This window comes from Tachyglossus aculeatus, chromosome 11 (assembly GCF_015852505.1).
Source record: "Tachyglossus aculeatus isolate mTacAcu1 chromosome 11, mTacAcu1.pri, whole genome shotgun sequence".
In the NCBI taxonomy this organism is placed as follows: domain Eukaryota; kingdom Metazoa; phylum Chordata; class Mammalia; order Monotremata; family Tachyglossidae; genus Tachyglossus; species Tachyglossus aculeatus.
In genome coordinates, this window is record NC_052076.1 from 46,375,771 (window position 1) to 46,394,137 (window position 18,367).

The 18,367-nt window shown below is 50.1% G+C and overlaps 1 protein-coding gene across 1 annotated transcript; it reads right to left on the bottom strand.

The window, feature by feature from the left end:
* Positions 1–2,268: 2,268 nt before the first annotated feature.
* LOC119934854 (thyrotropin-releasing hormone receptor-like) lies at positions 2,269–16,659 on the bottom strand. The gene is made up of 3 exons (XM_038754403.1): positions 16,103–16,659; positions 12,750–13,191; positions 2,269–4,469 (listed from the first exon to the last, which is right to left on the bottom strand). Exons 1-3 carry the CDS (start codon positions 16,477–16,479, stop codon positions 4,041–4,043), a joined length of 1,248 nt encoding a protein of 415 aa, XP_038610331.1. The 5' UTR covers positions 16,480–16,659; the 3' UTR covers positions 2,269–4,040.
* Between the last annotated feature and the right edge of the window lie 1,708 nt (positions 16,660–18,367).

Sequence of the window (18,367 nt, forward strand, 5' to 3'; positions counted from 1 at the left end):
CCAAGCATCCAGCCAGAACTTCTCAGCTCCCGTCACTCCGCTGAGCAAGTGGGCTGCTGCCAGGGGAGTCCCCGTGGGGAGAACGGACGGACTTCCAGCAGCCCCACCTGGCATGGATCCATAGCGGTTTGGGTCCTCTGTCCCCCTGTTCTTCCTCCTCAGGAGCAGAGCAGCATGCTGGCTCCGGGAAGGGTGCAGAGTCCAGAGAGTGAGCTGACAGAAGCACTTGCATATTTACAACCTCTCCTGCAAAAGGAATTTCAGCAGGTAGCTCGGTCCTTTCATCTTCAAAGGAACAGTTCCTAAACACTCGGTAATCCAGAAGCCTTGGTTTATTTATGTACGTGCACCTGTGTACACAGAGGCAGAGAAGAAAGATAAAATACAGTGCGGCAGTTTTAAAGCCTGGTTGAAATAAGGAATGTAGTCAGAAGACCCCTCCTGGCTTTCCCTCTTGGACTAGCCAGTCCCCACCTCCTCAAGCTGGTACCCCATCCCCATTTTGGGCTAGCCTGTCCCCGGCCAAACTTGGGCTAGCCTCCCCCAGCCCATTTCTGTCATTTTGACTGAGATGAAGAGGAAGAGAGGGCTGTATTCTGGGGCTCTACATCCGTTAGCCTCCCATGGTCTCTACCTCCAATACTTGCTGGATTAATTAGGCTGTAGAAGTGGTGGGGGGCTGGGGGAGACAAGCAAGTTGACGAGGAGGGATAAATGTGGGTCAAACAAACCAGACCACAGAGTAGAAGCCTGCTAGAAAAACAATAACCGTGGTATGTGTTAAGCGCTTACTATGTGCGAAGCACTGTACTAAGCCCTGGCTTGGATTTAAGCAAATTGGGTTGGACACAGTCATCATCAATCGTATTTATTGAGCGCTTACTATATGCAGAGCACTCTTCCACATGGGGCTCAGATGTTCAATCTCCATTTTACAGATGAGGTGACTGAGTCCCAGTGAAGTGACTTGCCCAAGGTCACACAGCAGACAAAGGCGGAGCTGGGATTAGAATCCAGGTCCTTCTGATTCCCAGGCCCGTGCTCTATCCACCAGGCCATGCTGCTTCTCAGAAGTCCCATACCGGACAGGATGGACTTGTTTATTTCAGCGGGTAAGGGGGTTTATGCCTGCCACTTGAAAAGCCCACCATAAAGCAGGGTGGCAGGGCAGAATTTAGTTGAGGTCTGACATGGTCACACCAATGGCAGAGGCAGGGATAGTCAGGGACTGCATTACAGAAGAAGAGAAAGAAGTTTCCTGTTTCTTCGGAGGAAGCGGCAGCTGTTGCCATAACTGAACTCTCCCTGCCCATACCTGAACTCTGTCCAGCTGCAGAGGGCTAGGCACCCTGAAGATTCTGCTGTAGCTGTGAATGCACCCTTATGAAGGCATTTATTAAGCACTTACTATGTGCAAAGCACTGTTCTAAGCGCTGGGGAGGTTACAAGGTGATCAGGTTGTCCCACGGGGGGCTCACAGTCTTAATCCCCATTTTACAGATGAGGTAACTGAGGCCCAGAGAAGTGAAGTGACGTCCAAAATCACACAGCTGACAGTTGGTGGTGCAGGGATTTGAACCCCTGACCTCTGACTCCAAAGCCCAGGCTCTTTCCACTGAGCCACACTGCTTCCCTTGTGGCATGGCATGGAGAAGCAGCATGGCCTAAGTGGATAAAGTGTGGGTTTGGGAGTCAGAAAGGCCTGGGTTCTAATCCTGATTCTGCCACTTGTCTATTGGGTGACCTTGGGTAAGTCACTTAATTTCTCTGTGCCTGTTACCTCATCTGTAAAATGGAGATTAAGACTGTGAGCCCTCTGTGGGACAGGGACTGATTAGCTTGTATCTACCCCAGTGCCTCATACAGTGACTGGCACATAGGTGCTTAGCAAATACCTTTTTTTTTTTTTTTAAAAAAAAAGGGTGTGATTGTTCCTACTGCTGCCAACTAACTAAGGGGTCAGCAGTGGTGGTGGTGGTCCCTACATCTGGCCCAAACAAGACATCTGGGGTTGGGAGGGGGCAGTGGCAGACCAGCTGGGTCCTAGCCCAGCTGCTGGAAGTAGTGAACAGTCACCAGCGGTGGAAATCAGGACTTCCCTATTTTAGTTTTTCCCTTCATTTCTCTTCCCAGCCACTGCTCCTTTCTCCTTTCCATTTTGTCCCCCTTTTCCTAGTCCCATTTTCTCTGCCCCCATTTGGGCCTTTCCCCTGGGCAACATCAGTCAGTCAGTCGATCATATTTATTGAGTGCTTACCATGTGCAGAGCACTGTACCAAGTGCTTGGGAGAGTACAATATAACAACACATTCCCTGCCCACAATGAGCTTCCAGTCTAGAGGGGGAGCCAGGCATTAAATAAATAAATTACAGCTATGTACATTAGTGTTGTGGGGCTGGGAGCGGGGACGAATAAAGGGAGCAAGTTAAGACAACACAGAAGGGTGTGGGAGAAGAGGAAAGGATGGTCCCCTTAACTAAATGCCCTGGTTGGGGCACAGCACAGCTCTGCTCCCAGGACCCCTCAGTTGCCAACCTTCTCTTTTCCATCCTGGTGGCTTTTCCCTTCACCCCTCATCTTCAGACCAACTCTAATGCCAGCCAGTTGTCTGGGAATAAGAGGACAATAAGCCAGCGGGGGAGGCTAAAACTGCTGGTGGAAGGGAGCTCCCTCACCAGGCCTGCTGTATCGACTCCAAGTCCTCACTGCTCCCAATTCTTCCCTGGCTCAATTTAACTTTAGTTGAGGGCAGAGATGGAAGAGAACGAGCAGATTTTTGACAGGGGGCTGGAAGGAGCTGTGCCCATGCCTGGGCCCAAGCAGATGTAGCATAACAGTTCTAGACTGCAACATTACAGTATTGACAGTGACCTGAAAGACCTCCTGCTGTCTTTTCAGTCCAGCCAGCACCAAGCCACTCCAACAATGAGGTATGCAAGCTCACGCAACATGCACGGTTGACTGGAATACAGAGCCCTGAAATTTCCACCCTGGCCTTGGCCCTACAGAGTTCTCTCTCTGCCTCTGGTCCCAGGTTCTGGCTTCAGTGATGTTCTTCTCATCCCAGGAGCTGAGCAATATGGACCTGACCCAGGATGTTGCCCAGAAAAATCGTCCTCCAGGGAAGGGACCCAAACTTCCGTGAGAGGCCCCAGAGCTTCAGGGGTATCTTCAATCGTTCAAAACCCTTGGAGACCAAAATATTGCTTCATTTAGGACAAAAGTCCAAATGCCACTTGTAAAAGCTGAGTTTGGGGCCCTGTGGCTAATTCTATTTGTTCCTGCTGTTTGTTTTAGTCACAGATAACTCTCCCAAAAGGTCTCGTGTAAAAGTCATTGTCCAGAGAAGCTCTTGACCTTCTTCTCATAAAGGCAGATTGTGCCAGAAGCCAGTTAGCATTGGGATCCAAGGTCTTCCACTGCATCCAGTGCTGGATGCAGTACTCCCTCCGGGTGGCATGACCCAGAACACAAATACAAATATTGCACAAATATCTAGTGATCATGCCTTAAGGGCAGTTTTCCCTTGTGGAAAGATGTTGAGGGATAGGGAGGAAAGAATTACTGAGGAACCATCTGGGAGCCCTCAGTTCCTTAGGCCCTGTGTTTCCCCGCTATGCTGAGCATCAGGGAGTGGGAATTGGATGCAGGGATCTGGGCTCCTGAGAGCCTCTTGCACCGCAGAGATGAATATGGATCTGGTCCCCTGGACCCTGGTCACCCCAGTCAGTCAAAGGTATTTACCCTATACCCTCTCCTTGCCACCTAAAGCCCCGCCAGATCCCGGACTGATTCTGGTCCCTCCATCCCAGGCGTCTCAGTCCTGCTATTCTAGAACCAGAGTCCACAGGTATTTAGGACCCGCCCAAACAGTGGGCAGGACTCTCCAGTTTCCTTCCAGAAGAGGCAGGACGGCTCCTCCCTGTCCTGGCACCTCAACCTTTTCCCCAGCTGAACAGAGACCAAGTCTTCTCCTGGAGCGGCAGGAAGGGAATCAGTCAGTGAGGGGGCTGCGGCAGGGGAGGAGGAGAGAGAGGCTTTATACCATGCTGAAGTACGGCTCTTCCCGGCCATCTCCCTGGCCACCCACTTGTGGGTCATCCGCGCTGCTCTCCTGCTCCTCGTTGCCCTGGGGCTGGCCTCTCCGTCTTCTCTGGGCCTGGGACTTGGCCTGGAGAGACTCCCGGACCATGCTGTAGCTGTTGGTGGTCAGATACGTGTTCCGCCGCTGCAGCCCTTCCTCCCGGCACTTGCACAGCCTCCGGAAGGCCGCCCGGAACTTCTGGGACATGAGATTGTAGATGACGGGGTTGATGGCGCTATTGGTGTAGATGCAAATGCGGCAGAACAGGATGAACCAGGGGTCCAGGTAGGGGTGATCCACGAAGGAGTTGACCAACACCAGGGTTCGGTAGGGCGTCCACAGGAGAGCAAAGAGGACCACCACTACCACCAGCATCTTGGTGACCTAAAGAGAATGGGAAGGGGAGAGGGAGAATAGGGTTGGGTCCTTCCGGTTCATCTTGACTGAGCTTAAACTTAGTTCACAACTGGCAGCAGGAGTTTATCTTTCTACCCATTCTCGGATAAATCCAGAAGGTGGAAAATACCACCGAGGCTAAAGCTCTTGAGGTAGGGTGAAACGGCAACCCTGAAAATCGTACTGGCCCACGGGTCCAAGGCTTAAAGAGATGGGGCAGGCCTACCTGAAAATCAGGGGATGGGTCCAAAAGTAATTAAATATACTCATCTCTCCTTTCTCATGGTATTTGTTAAGCACTTACTATGTGTCCGGCACAGTTCTAAGCGCTGGGGTAGATGCAAATTAATCAGGTCAGACACAGTCCCTGTCACCTTGTGGGACTCACAGTCTAGGAGAGAGCACCCCATTTTGAAGTTGAGGGAAATGAGGCACAGAGAAGTTAAGTGACTTGACCAAGGTCACACAACATACAAGTGGTGGACCTGAGATAAGAAATCGGGTCCTCTAGCTCCCAGGCCTCTGCTTCATCCACTAGGCCACATGGCTTCCTTTTGTTTGGTTTTTATGGGAAATTTTTGGGAGGGGAATGCTGAGTGCTTTTGCTGCTGACTATGCTAGTGTCTCAAACTAATCAATCAATCAATCTGTGGTATTTTTTGAGCATTGACTATGTGATAAGCACTGTACTAAATGCTTGGGAGAGTACACAGAACAGAATTAGCTGACAGCTTCCCTACCCATAAAACGTGGGGACTTATAGAAGGAGATGGGGATGGTTAAGAAGGACCCAGGGGACACAGCAAATCAATGCAAATGATGATGATGGCATTTGTTAAGCACTTACTCTGTGCAAAGCACTGTTCTAAGCTCTGGGGGGGATGCAAGGTAATCAGGTTGTCCCACGTGGGGCTCACAGTCTTAATCCCCATTTTACAGATGAGGTAACTGAGGCACAGAGAAGTTAAGTGGCTTGCGCAAAGTCACACAGCAGATAAGTGGCAGAGTCGGGATTAGAACCCAGGACCTCTGGCTCCCAAGCCCGTGCTCTTTCCAATGAGCCATGCTGCTTTTCTTGAGCCACGCTGGAAGGGTTGAATAGACTTTAGAGTATAATGCATTTTACAGCTCTTTTGTTACCCTGATCTGATGGGCAAGTCTTTCTTTGGAGCTGGGAGTTGTCACAGTCATTCATTCATTCATTCATTCATTCATTCAATTGTATTTATTGAGCACTTACTGTGTGCAGAGCACTGGACTAAGCGCTTGGAAAGTACAATTCGGCAACAAAGAGAGACAATCCCTACCCAACAACGGGCTTACAGTCTTGAGCTGGGGCTGTTTCCTTGCTTTAAAACTGACTTGCTGGTCGAGTTGAAGTGAAGGATTCTTCCTTCGGTTCCTCATTTGTAAAACAATGTGCTGTTGGGAGAATACTAGTTGCTACCTGGGGGACACTGTGAGCATGAATGAGATAGCATCTGACTCTGAACTTCTGGAAGAAAGGTAGAGGAGGATTAAAGTCAGCTCCTCTAGACTGTAAACTCCTTAGTGGGCAGGGAATTATGTCTGTGTATTGTTGTATTGTGTATACTATTTCTCCTCCCTTATTGACACCCATGCCCATCACCCCCGCCAGCTCTTCCGTACATTCAACTCCCTTCTCAGGCCCCCGGTTCCTCCCCCTCCTCCTTCCCTCACCCCCAACGATCTGGCCTCCTACTTCATTAACAAAATTAAATCCATCAGGTCCGACCTCCCCAAAGTCTCTTCCCCCCTTTCTCCAACCCCCCGGCTCTCAACATTCTCTGCTACTCTCCCATCCTTCCCAGTGGTATCCTCAGAGGAACTCTCCTCCCTCCTCTCAAGTGCTACTCCGGCCACCTGTGCTTCTGACCCCATTCCCTCTCATCTTATGAAATCTCTCGCTCCATCCCTTCTCCCCTCCTTAACTTCCATCTTCAACCGCTCACTCTCCACTGGTTCCTTCCCCTCTGCCTTCAAACATGCCCATGTCTCTCCCATCCTAAAAAAACCCTCTCTTGACCCCACCTCACCTTCTAGTTATCGTCCCATATCCCTCCTACCATTCCTTTCCAAACTCCTTGAACGAGTTGTCTACACGCGCTGCCTAGAATTCCTCAACAACAACTCTCTCCTCGACCCCCTCCAGTCTGGCTTCCGTCCCCTTCATTCCACGGAAACTGCGCTCTCAAAGGTCACCAATGACCTCCTGCTTGCCAAATCCAACGGCTCATACTCTGTCCTAATCCTCCTCGACCTCTCAGCTGCCTTTGACACTGTGGACCACCCCCTTCTCCTCAACACGTTATCTGACCTTGGCTTCACAGACTCCGTCCTCTCCTGGTTCTCCTCTTATCTCTCCGGTCGTTCTTTCTCAGTCTCTTTTGCAGGCTCCTCCTCCCCCTCCCATCCTCTTACTGTGGGAGTTCCCCAAGGTTCAGTGCTTGGTCCCCTTCTGTTCTCAATCTACACTCACTCCCTTGGTGACCTCATTCGCTCCCACGGCTTCAACTATCACCTCTACGCTGATGACACCCAGATCTACATCTCTGCCCCTGCTCTCTCCCCCTCCCTCCAGGCTCGCATCTCCTCCTGCCTTCAGGACATCTCCATCTGGATGTCCGCCCGCCACCTAAAGCTCAACATGTCGAAGACTGAGCTCCTTGTCTTCCCTCCCAAACCTTGTCCTCTCCCTGACTTTCCCATCTCTGTTGACGGCACTACCATCCTTCCCGTCTCACAAGCCCGCAACCTTGGTGTCATCCTCGACTCCGCTCTCTCATTCACCCCTCACATCCAAGCCGTCACCAAAACCTGCCGGTCTCAGCTCCGCAACATTGCCAAGATCCGCCCTTTCCTCTCCATCCAAACCGCTACCCTGCTAATTCAAGCTCTCATCCTATCCCGTCTGGACTACTGCACTAGCCTTCTCTCTGATCTCCCATCCTCGTGTCTCTCTCCACTTCAATCCATACTTCATGCTGCTGCCCGGATTATCTTTGTCCAGAAACGCTCTGGACATATCACTCCCCTCCTCAAAAACCTCCAATGGCTACCGATCAATCTGCGCATCAGGCAGAAACTCCTCACCCTGGGCTTCAAGGCTCTCCATCACCTCGCCCCCTCCTACCTCACCTCCCTTCTCTCCTTCTACTGCCCAGCCCGCACCCTCCGCTCCTCCACCACTAATCTCCTCACTGTACCTCGCTCTCGCCTGTCCCGCCATCGACCCCCGGCCCACGTCATCCCCCGGGCCTGGAATGCCCTCCCTCTGCCCATCCGCCAAGCTAGCTCTCTTCCTCCCTTCAAGGCCCTGCTGAGAGCTCACCTCCTCCAGGAGGCCTTCCCAGATTGAGCCCCTTCTTTCCTCTCCCCCTCGTCCCCCTCTCCATCCCCCCGCCTTACCGCCTTCCCCTCCCCACAGCACCTGTATATATGTATATATGGTTGTACATATTTATTACTCTGTTTATTTATTTATTTATTTATTTTACTTGTACATTTCTATCCTACTTATTTTATTTTGTTGGTATGTTTGGTTCTGTTCTCTGTCTCCCCCTTTTAGACTGTGAGCCCACTATCGGGTAGGGACTGTCTCTATGTGATGCCAATTTGTACTTCCCAAGCGCTTAGTACAGTGCTCTGCACATAGTAAGCGCTCAATAAATACGATTGATTGATTGATTGTGCTTTCCCAAACTCTTGGTACAGTGCTCTGCACACAATGAGCGCTCAGTAAATACTGTTGAATGAAGGAAACTGTGTCCCAGCCAGTGTTTGGCCAATCTATTTTATTCCCACCCTCAGACTCCTTCCTCACCTAGTAAAGATTCCATAGTTGTGCCCCATCTCATCCTGGAGCCCCTCCTCTTGTTTCTCTAATACCGGCACCCGTGTTTTATTGATTGGCACATGTCTTCCTCTCTGCAGCTCTGCCCCCTCATCCTCTTCTAATAATAATAATAATGGCGGCATTTATTAAGTGCTTACTATGTGTAAAGCACTGTTCTAAGCGCTGGGGAGGTTACAAGGTGATCAGGTTGTCCCATGGGGGGCTCACAGTCTTAATCCCCATTTTACAGATGAGGTAACTGAAGCACAGAGAAGTAAAGTGACTTGCCCCAAGTCACACAGCTGACAATTGGCGGAGCCGGAATTTGAACCCACGGCCCCCGACTCCAAAGCCCGGGCTCTTTCCATTGAGCCACGCTGCTTCTCTTCTTAGAGCAAAGGTCTTCCCAATCAGCTAACACATTCTTGTGAGGTTATTCACAGAGACAATGGTCTGCACTTCATTGGTCTTCTTTGTGTTCAAACCAGATAATTTCCTGTTGGCTGGCCTTTCCTATTGACAGTCCCTGATAGAGTGGCACTGATGTCAAAAAAGCCAAGTATTCAGAGGGAAAGAGCTGACAAGTCTCACAAGGAAAATCTGATCAAAATGCCATGCCCAGATCGCAGTTCATGGCCCAAGTACCAACAGAGGTACTAAAGAGGGAAGCAGTATGGTCTAGTGGAACACAAGCCTGGGAATCAGAACACCTGGGTTCTAGTTACTGCTGTGACCTTGAGCAAGTCACTTTTTGGTCCCTCATTCCCTTATCTGCAAAATGGGGATTCAATATCTGTCCTCCCTTTGACCTAGATTATGAGCTCCATGTGGGACTTGATTATCTTGTTACCCCAACTCTTAGTAAATACCTTGACACATAGTAAGCACTTAACATGTTATTATTATTATTATTATTATTACAGACTCTGCACTCTTTGAACCCCACCCACTGGACTGTAGATGCCCTCAGTATCCCCCCAGAAACACAGAGTTGTTTACACTTCCAAGCATTGGTGGCATCTTTACTGACTTCAGTCTTCAACTTGTAGGCAAGTTAAGTGTCAGACACCGTCTTGCTTTTCATTTGATTCTTCATTGTTTGTCATCTCCCTCCCGCGGAGTCTTCCCCACACAAACCTTCCCTGCCGCGTCCAGCAGCAGCAACATCTGGCTGGTTTCATTGCTTAAAAAATTCAGTGAGTTAAGGGATTCAAGTAATTCACTAAATTGGATTGTCTCTGGGAGCTTAGCCACCAACCAGTCTGCTTCACGCTACTGATGGAAAAGCTGTGAGCACTGAAATGCCCAGCTCCCTGCCAGCTTCTGGTCAGTGAGAGACTAGATCTGATCTTTTGTAACACTTATCCCTGGACTCTTGAGATGTTTGAGAGCACTGGAGGTACAGTCCCATCCATCTGGAAATGGTTGTCTCAGAAATCATCTGTTTTTAGAACATCTTTTGTGGCCCAACACGCTTACATCCATGTGCGCGCGATCCAACAATGTGGTGAATACTACTGGGTGAGTGTTTTCCCAAGTGTTCATCCTTAGGGTCAATTGAGTCCCAGGGGAACCAGTCACCCCGCTCTGGGAGTCCAGTCTATCTGAGCAGTTCCACTAGGTTTATCTTGTCACTGGTGAATGCCCACCTAGAGAGGCCTTCCAGGGTAAGCCTAGAACCCCTCCCCATCGTCACCTTGGGGAGAGGTTAATAATAATAATAATAATAATAATATTGGTATTTGTTAAGCACTCACTCCATGCCAAGCAGGCTAAGCTGGATCTCCCAGACCTTGAACCGGCCTCAAGGAGGAAGTGGGACCGATCATCATTTGTGTTAGTGTTGGTATTTCTTGGCTTGCAAAGTGGGGCAGGAAGCAGGATTTCCAGGGGGTGGAACCAGTAGTTCAAACATGGTGGGTGAGGGGAGGAAAAGGGAGACAGAGTTAGGAAGAGAGGGAGAGAAAGAGAGAGACCCCAGCACACACAGGTAGGGGTGATGAATAGACAAAACACAACGTGACTACGTGGCGTGCGTTCTCGGTGCAGAACGGAGCGGCAATGACGAGGACAGGTAAGAAGAGAAAAAATAGGCAACGCAGTCCCGGCCATGATTCTGACTGCCTCTCCTGTAGGCTCTTCGGGATCGGGCCTCCACCGCCCAACCCAGAAACCCATGAGAGACAGTGAGAGGGAAACTCCAGAGAGCTGGGAAAGGTAACAGGGCTAACCATGCAGGTGAGCTTGGACTGCTTCATTTGCTGTTTCTGTTTTTTAATGTCTGCATTCCCCTCTAGACTATAAGATCCTTGAGAGCTGGCATCATTTCTACTTACTCCATTGTACTCTCCCAAGTGCTTAGTACAGTTCACAGAGTACACCCTCAGTAAATACCACGGATTGATTGACTGAGTCTGTTTTTCTGCCACTCCTACTCCATTCTGCATTGGGTTTCCCACTGCGGCCGTGGCCAGCCAAAGGGCCATGTTTTTGGAGATGGCTTAAGGTGGGCAAAGTGAGCCATTAAACAGGCCCCCAGTTAAAGAGTTGCCAAGTTTGGTGGCCCCTCAGAATCCCTGCCCAGCCCTCAAACGATTCAGGGAATCAGCTCATAATTTTCTAGGGCTATGGATAGAGGTCTTGGGCAAGCCAGCATTTCACTGCCCAGGGCTGGGGCAGTTTGAAGTGCATTGTGCCCTGCAGTCATTCTGCTCTTAAAGTGCTCCATCCAGCTTTGGCCCCAGGGAGGGGGGTGGGTGTCAGAACCGCAGAGCCAGTGGCTTCTAGGCTCAGTCTAGGGAGTAGGTAGTCCAAGGGGTCGCAGCAGATAGTTCTCCTCATTGAGCCCCACTCTACCCATCCTGGGTTGTAAGATGCTGGTTTGCGAGCTCCTGAAACACTAGCATTGGCTCACTGGCTGACTTTCAGGTAGTGAATGGAAGGGGCAAAATTAAAGATGGATCCGTGTAATGCAGGACATTTGGTCACACTGGGCGTTTGCTGCTAAAGTGTGACAGTATTCAGTACAGGCATAAACACACACACACGCACAGCAAAACTCCCTTTGCCCTGCTGACAAAAAAAGAGACTACAAAAGAGATTTCAACATTCAAGTCATTCACCACTGACTCCTCCTTGGGAAGCATCCTGGAGAGCAGGGTTGAGCGGCTGAATTTGCACCTCCTGCCTCCCCCCAATAACCTGTTCTGCTGCTTTCCTGCTGAAGTGAGAAGCTTTTTTTGCATTTAAATTGCAGAAAAGAAGTGATCACTAAATTGGACCAATTTGACTCTGGCAATTACAGCTGGAAAATTGCACATTCTCCTCGCTTTCCCCCACCGTTTCCCCCACCCCCCGGCCACCAATTCCTCTTCTTTGTTTGCTTCAATGTACTCCACCCAGGAATCCTTCTGGAGCCATATTGAGGCATCCTTTTTGTCACTCTGCTCTCCCTCTCTTCCCCCCATACCCTCTCTTCCTCTTCTTCCTTCTCCCGCCATCTCCCTCATTCTCCTTCCTTGTCCCTGCCTCTCCCAATCCCTCCCACACCCCCTCTTTCTCTCTTTTTCTCCCCTCCCTCTCCCCCTTTCTTCTTTTGTCCCATCCATGCCCCCCATTCTTTCTCCCCCTCTCCTCTCTCTCACTTTGATATTTAGGCTCTCAGGCTCAGAGCAATGATAGGGTCCATGTGGATCGGCTAGCCCTGGAGCTTATAACAACTGGAGCAGCAAACTTCTCAAATGGCTAAAAGATTAATTTATTGGATTAATTTGCATAGCAAAGAGGAAGATGGCGGGAAAGGAGATGAGAATGGGCAGGTCTCTACTCAGAGAAACAAAACAGAGTGACCAGAGTCAGAGCCTGGAGAAGAGTTATGAAGCTGGTGGGAACACTGGAAGAAAAGGGCTGGAGCCATAGGCCAGTTGTCACTTCATTCGCCTTCCTGCCCTATTCTGACTTTTTCCCTCCTGAGCGGGTGCTTCTGAGAAGCCGGTGTGGTGTTCTGGGATTGACAGAGCAGGGGAGCACCAGGTCACTTGTCCGAATGAGAGAAGGCCTGTATAAAGTAGCTGATGCATTTCCGTGGAACATACCAAGAACGGACCAGCCTTTGAACACAGAGGCTTGAAGCCCCCCCACCCTGAGATAGTTCAACCGGGCTGGATGAGGGTAATCACTAGGCAGAGAAACACCACACTGGATAGGGTCAGAGCTGCAATGTCTGTGGGCAGAACCCCTACCTAAATATGGATTTAACCAGGGAGAATGACCTGAATAGAGTAAAATGGCCCAAGACCAGGAGTACGCAGAGTTCTCCTCCCTCTTCCATCACCATCACCACTTTTGCCATCACCAACAGTTCCACCATCACCACCACCACAGAAGGAAAGGCAGAGGAAGGAATTCCTTACCTGTTTCCTGGAAGAGAGAGCCCCTTTGGCTCTGGAACTGCTGCTCATCTTGGCCTCCTCAGCCTTTCCCCCTGTGTCCCTCTCCCGGGGGTTCCTCTCCTTAGCACCTTTTCCCCACCAGCAGTTGGAGGCGTGGTTGGGCAGAGAGGAGAGAGAACTCAGGAAAAGGATTCTCCCGATCAGCCCATAGAGGACGGTGGCCACGAGCAGCGGAGTGACAAAGAAGATGGCGAAGTCCAGCAGGTAGATGGGGAGGTAGAGGTTGCGGGAGACCTTGTAGCCGCACTCTGGGCTTTGGTTCTTACTGATGTTGATGTCGACCAGGAAGAACCAGAGCGTGCAGTAGGAAGATGTGACCAGCCAGATCCCGGAGATGATGCGCTTGGCACGGGACACGGTGCACACGGTCTGAGCTCTCATGGGATGGCAGATAGCAATGTACCTGGGGACAGATAGAACAGTTCTGAGGAAGAGCATGGCCTAGATGAAAGAGCATAGGCCTGGGAATCAGGGGACCTGGGTTCTAATCCCGTCTCCACCACTCGCCTGCTGTGCGACCTTGGGTGAGTCTCTGCTACTTACCTGCTGGGCGACTCGGGGCAAGTCGCTTCAGTTCTCTAGGCCTCAGTTTCCTGATCTTCCTAATTTGATGCCTGGGCTCCCTCTCCCTCAGGCTGGGACTTTGTCCAACCTGATCATCTTATATCTACCCCACAGTTTAGTACAGTGCTTGGCACATATCGTCAAGGCAGGTGATGGCAAAGCCACAAAGTCCAATAGGGTGGGGAAACATTAGGAATTTGGTCGTGTTCCTATGTGTGCTTTATGGGAATGGGAATGATATTTTGCAGGGCTGCAGGGAAGACAAATTCAAGAAAATACACGAGGCTGCCCACTGAGCATGGGGGGCCCATTGGTCACGAGGGGGACCCCGCGGCTTTCCCAACAGCTTTATCAGTAGGGGGATAAAGAGGAGAGAATATGCAGATAGACGTGTGTGCACATTGGAGAGGGCTGGAGAGCCAAATTTGGGTTTGGGAGTAGGGACACCCCAATCTTCAACTCTCCCAATCCCAGCAAAGCCACAAACTGCTCCTGAGAGAATGTAAAGCGTGTGGAGGTCATTGGATTTTGGCAGGAGTCCCCACTTTTCATTGTGGGGGTAAGGGCCAACTTGGGGTGGCAAATAAGGGGAAAGAGGAAAAAGAGGTGGAAGAGAAAATGAGGAGGAGGAGGAGGCAAGTAGAAGGCAAGAAAGGTGGGAAGCAACATGGCCTAGTAGATAATAATAATAATAATGATGGCATTTATTAAGCGCTTACTATGTGCAAAGCACTGTTCTAAGCGCTGGGGAAGTCACAAGGTAATCAGGTTGTCCCACGGGGGACTCACAGTCTTCATCCCCATTTTACAGATGAGGCAACTGAGGCCCAGAGAAGTGAAGTGACTTGCCCAAAGTCACACAGCTGACAAGTGGCGGAGCTGGGATTTGAACCCATGACCTCTGACTCCCAAGCCCGGGCTCTTTCCACTGAGCCATGCTGCTTCTCTTAGCTGCTCAGATACAGCATGGGCCTGAAGAAGGATCTGAGTTCTAATTCCAACTCTACCACTTGTCTGCTGTGAGACCTTGGGTAAGTACTCCCACTCATGGTCTTAATCCCCATTTTACAGATGAGGCAACTGAGGGTGAGAAGTAAAGTGACTTGCCCAGGGTCACACAGCAGACAAGTAGCAGAGCCAGGATTATAACCCAGGACTTTCTGATTCCCAGGCCCATGCTCTATCCACTATTCATTCATTCATTCAATCGTATTTATTGAGCGCTTACTGTGTGCAGAGCACTGTACTAAGCGCTTGGAAAGTACAATTCGGCAACAGATAGAGACAATCCCTTCCCAACAACGGGCTCACAGTCTAGAAGGGGGAGACAGACAACAAAACAAAACAAGTAGACAGGCATCAATACCATCAGAATAAATAGAACTATAGAAATATAAACATCATTAACTCATTCATTCAATCGTATTTACTGAGCGCTTACTGTGTGCAGAGCACTGTACTATTAATAAAATAGAGTAATAAACTAGGCCACTCTGCTTCTATAGCGACTCTTCCTGCCCCAGATGCCGTGTGGTCGAAGGTAAGGGTGTCACCCTTACGGCACTCTCATCTGTTGGGATGCCATACCTCCGGAAGCCACGGCCTCCGTCGTCCCCATCAAGCAGAAGCCTATGGATTTAGGTGCTAATTAATGAATAATCAGAGCAAGGCAGGCAGAGTTGATCCATAAATTTATTATTTAAAGAATGAATCATCTCCCTCAGTGACCTCATCATTGGAGAAATCAGAGACAGAATGAGCCGTGAAGCTGAACATTCTCCCCTAAAGCTAGCAGGGGTCCTGTCCCCTCAACGCTCAGCCTCCCTCTGTGATCACTGCCTATAGGTAAAGTGCATGACTCTTGCGTGAATCCATGAATAATAATAATAATAATGATAGCATTTATTAAACGCTTACTATGTGCAAGGCACTGTTCTAGGCACTGGGGAGGTTACAAGGTGATCAGGTTGTCCCACGAGGGTCTCACAGTCTTAATCCCCATTTTCCAGATGAGGTAACTGAGGCACAGAGAAGTTAAGTGACTTGCCCAAAGTCACACAGCTGGCAATTGGCGGAGCAGGATTTGAACCCATGACCTCTGACTCCAAAGCCCGTGCTCTTTCCACTGAGCCATGCTGCTTCTCTGAATGGCCACAACATGTCAGCCCTTCCTATCAGTGGCCTCCTTTCACGACAGAGGGTCTCACGTTCACTCCCTCCCGAGTCCATCACCCTTCAGAGAAGCAGCGTGGCTCAGTGGAAAGAGCCCGGGCTTTGGAGTCAAACATCATGGGTTCAAATCCCGGCTCTGCCAATTGTCAGCTGGGTGACCCTGGGCAAGTCACTTCACTTCTCTGGGCCTCAGTGACCTCATCTGTAAAAGGGGGATTTAGACTATTAGCCCCCCGCAGGGCAACCTGATCACCTTGTGACCTCCCCAGCGCTTAGAACAGTGCTTTGCACATAGTAAGTGCTTAATGAATGCCTTCATTATTATTATTATAAGTCACTTCACTTCTCTAGGCCTCAGTGACCTCATCTGTAAAATGGGGGATTAAGACTGTCCCACGGGGGGGACAACTTGATCGCCTTGTAACCTCCCCAGCGCTTAGAACAGTGCTTTGCCCATAGTAAGTGCTTAATAAATGCCATTATTGTTATTATCAATGGGGCAGGGAGTTGAAGGCTGGGAGCAGAGAGGCTGGGTGGATGGAAGAGAACAAAACCCAACAGCTAACATGACGCCCTACCTCTCTACAGTGAATGCGGTGATGGAACAGGAAGAGACGTTGATCCCCAGGTATTGAAAATAGGTGATGCCCAGGCAACCGGCACGCCCGTAGATCCAGCGCCCTGCCAGGCTGTTGGAAACATTGGGCAGCCCAGCGGCGACAAGCACCATGAGATCCGCCAGGGCCAGGCTGACCAGGTAGCAGTTAGTGGGGGTCCGCATGTTTCGGGTGGGCAGTACCACCAGTACCACCATCACGTTGCCCACGATGCCCAACCCGCAGATCAGCAGCACCAGGAAGACGGAGATGGTCTTGTACTCGATCATGCCTGGGACAGCGCCGCCGCCCAGCAGGGAGAAGTTGGTGGGGCTGTCCAACTTGCTGCCATTCTCCATGGCAGCGGGTAGTGGGGATCCGAAGGGCCGGGAAGAGGAGCGGAGGCCACAGTCGCCGCTCTTTCCAGAGATCCTCAGCAGAGATCCTGCTTCTTAGAGAGCTTGGGAATTGTGGACTGTGAGGGAAATAAGCAGGTTCCCAGGAACCAACATTTCAAGAAAGAGCTTGGCATCTTCGGCTTCTGTAAGGACAGCACAAGGACAGCGGGTTAGTGGGTTTAGTGCTTCATTCCGTGGGGGCGAAAAACGCCCTTTAAGACCCCAGATACAGCTTCTTGGGTCTTACTGACTCTGTAGGCCCTCAAACCCACCACCTGGAACCAGTTCACTGTTTCAGTTCATGGCACAGGTCACTGAGGTGTGGTGACCTGATTCGGCAAAGTTATGAAAATGGGCATTTGGCACCCAGCAGCTTGGCACTTTTTCAATGGATCAGAAGCACCCGCTGCAGTTCTGAAATAGTCTTTCTGCCCTCCTCAGACCCAATATGATAATAATAATAATAATGGCATTTATTAAGCACTTACTATGTGCAAAGCACTGTTCTAAGCGCTGGGGAGGTTACAAGGTGATCAGGTTGTCCCACGGGGGGCTCACAGTCTTAATCCCCATTTTACAGTTGTGGTAACTGAGGCAAGGAGAAGTTAAGTGACTTGCCCAAAGTCACATAGCTGACAATTGGCGGAGCAGGGTTTGAACCCATGACCTCTGACGTCAAAGCCCGTGCTCTTTCCACTGAGCCATGCCAGGACTTCTAGGATCAAGGACTATGGCACCCGCAATATCTCAACTGACATTTGGGCTCCATTTCCTAGCAGTGTCTGTCGACCAACAGCCACTGGACACTTGGGGTTTCTGAGTCTCTGTCTGGTCCTAACCCACCTAAAGCTCCTCCCTCCTTGGCCCAATTGAGGCATGGGGCTGGACCTAGCAAAACTTGGAGAGGCCCGGGAATTTCAATCAACAGTATTTACTGAGCACTTATGCAGAGCCCTGGACAAAAGGCTTTGGAGAATACAGTAGAGTTAATAGGCACGATCCTTACTCTCAAAGATATCACAGTCCAGCAGAGGAGACAGACATTACCTATAAGTCGTGAGAAGCAACCAAGCTTAGAGGTATTGTACATAAATGTCGTGAAGTTGGGGCATAGGGAGATTACCTAAATCCTTGGAGGGTAACGACTCGAGTGCATAAGTGATGTGCAGGTGGAGAAAAGAGAGGTTAGTCAGGGAAGGCTCCCCGGAGATGTGACTTTAGTAGGACTTTGGAGATGGGGTCTGTCAAATGTGAGGGGGAGACAGTTCCTGGCAGGAAAGAAGTCATGAACAAGGCTTGACAGCAAGAGAGATGAGAGTGAGGCACAGCGTGTAGGCGGATATTAGAAGAGCAAAGCATTCCGGCTGAGTTGTAATGGGAGATTAGAGTGTAAACTGGTTATGGGCATAATAATAATAATGATGGCATTTATTAAGCGCTTACTATGTGCAAAGCACTGTTCTAAGTGCTGGGGAAGTTACAAGGTAACCAGTCCCACGGGGGGCTCACAGTCTTAATCCCCATTTTACAGATGCGGTAACTGAGGCACAGAGAAGTTATGTGACTTGTCCAAAGTCAGACAGCTGACAAGTGGCAGAGCCGGGATTTGAACCCATGACCTCTGACTCCAAAGCGCGTGCTCTTTCCACTGAGCCACGCTGCTTCTCTAATGGAATATGCCTGCTAATTCTGTTGCATTGCACCCTTCTAAATGCGTAGTATAGTGCTCTGCACATAGTAAACACTCAATAAATACCATTGAATGACTGAGAGGAGCAACTGGCTGCTGACGAGAGGAGCAGACTCCTGCAGGCTAGCCCCTAACCCAGTGGACTTTGAAACCCCAGGG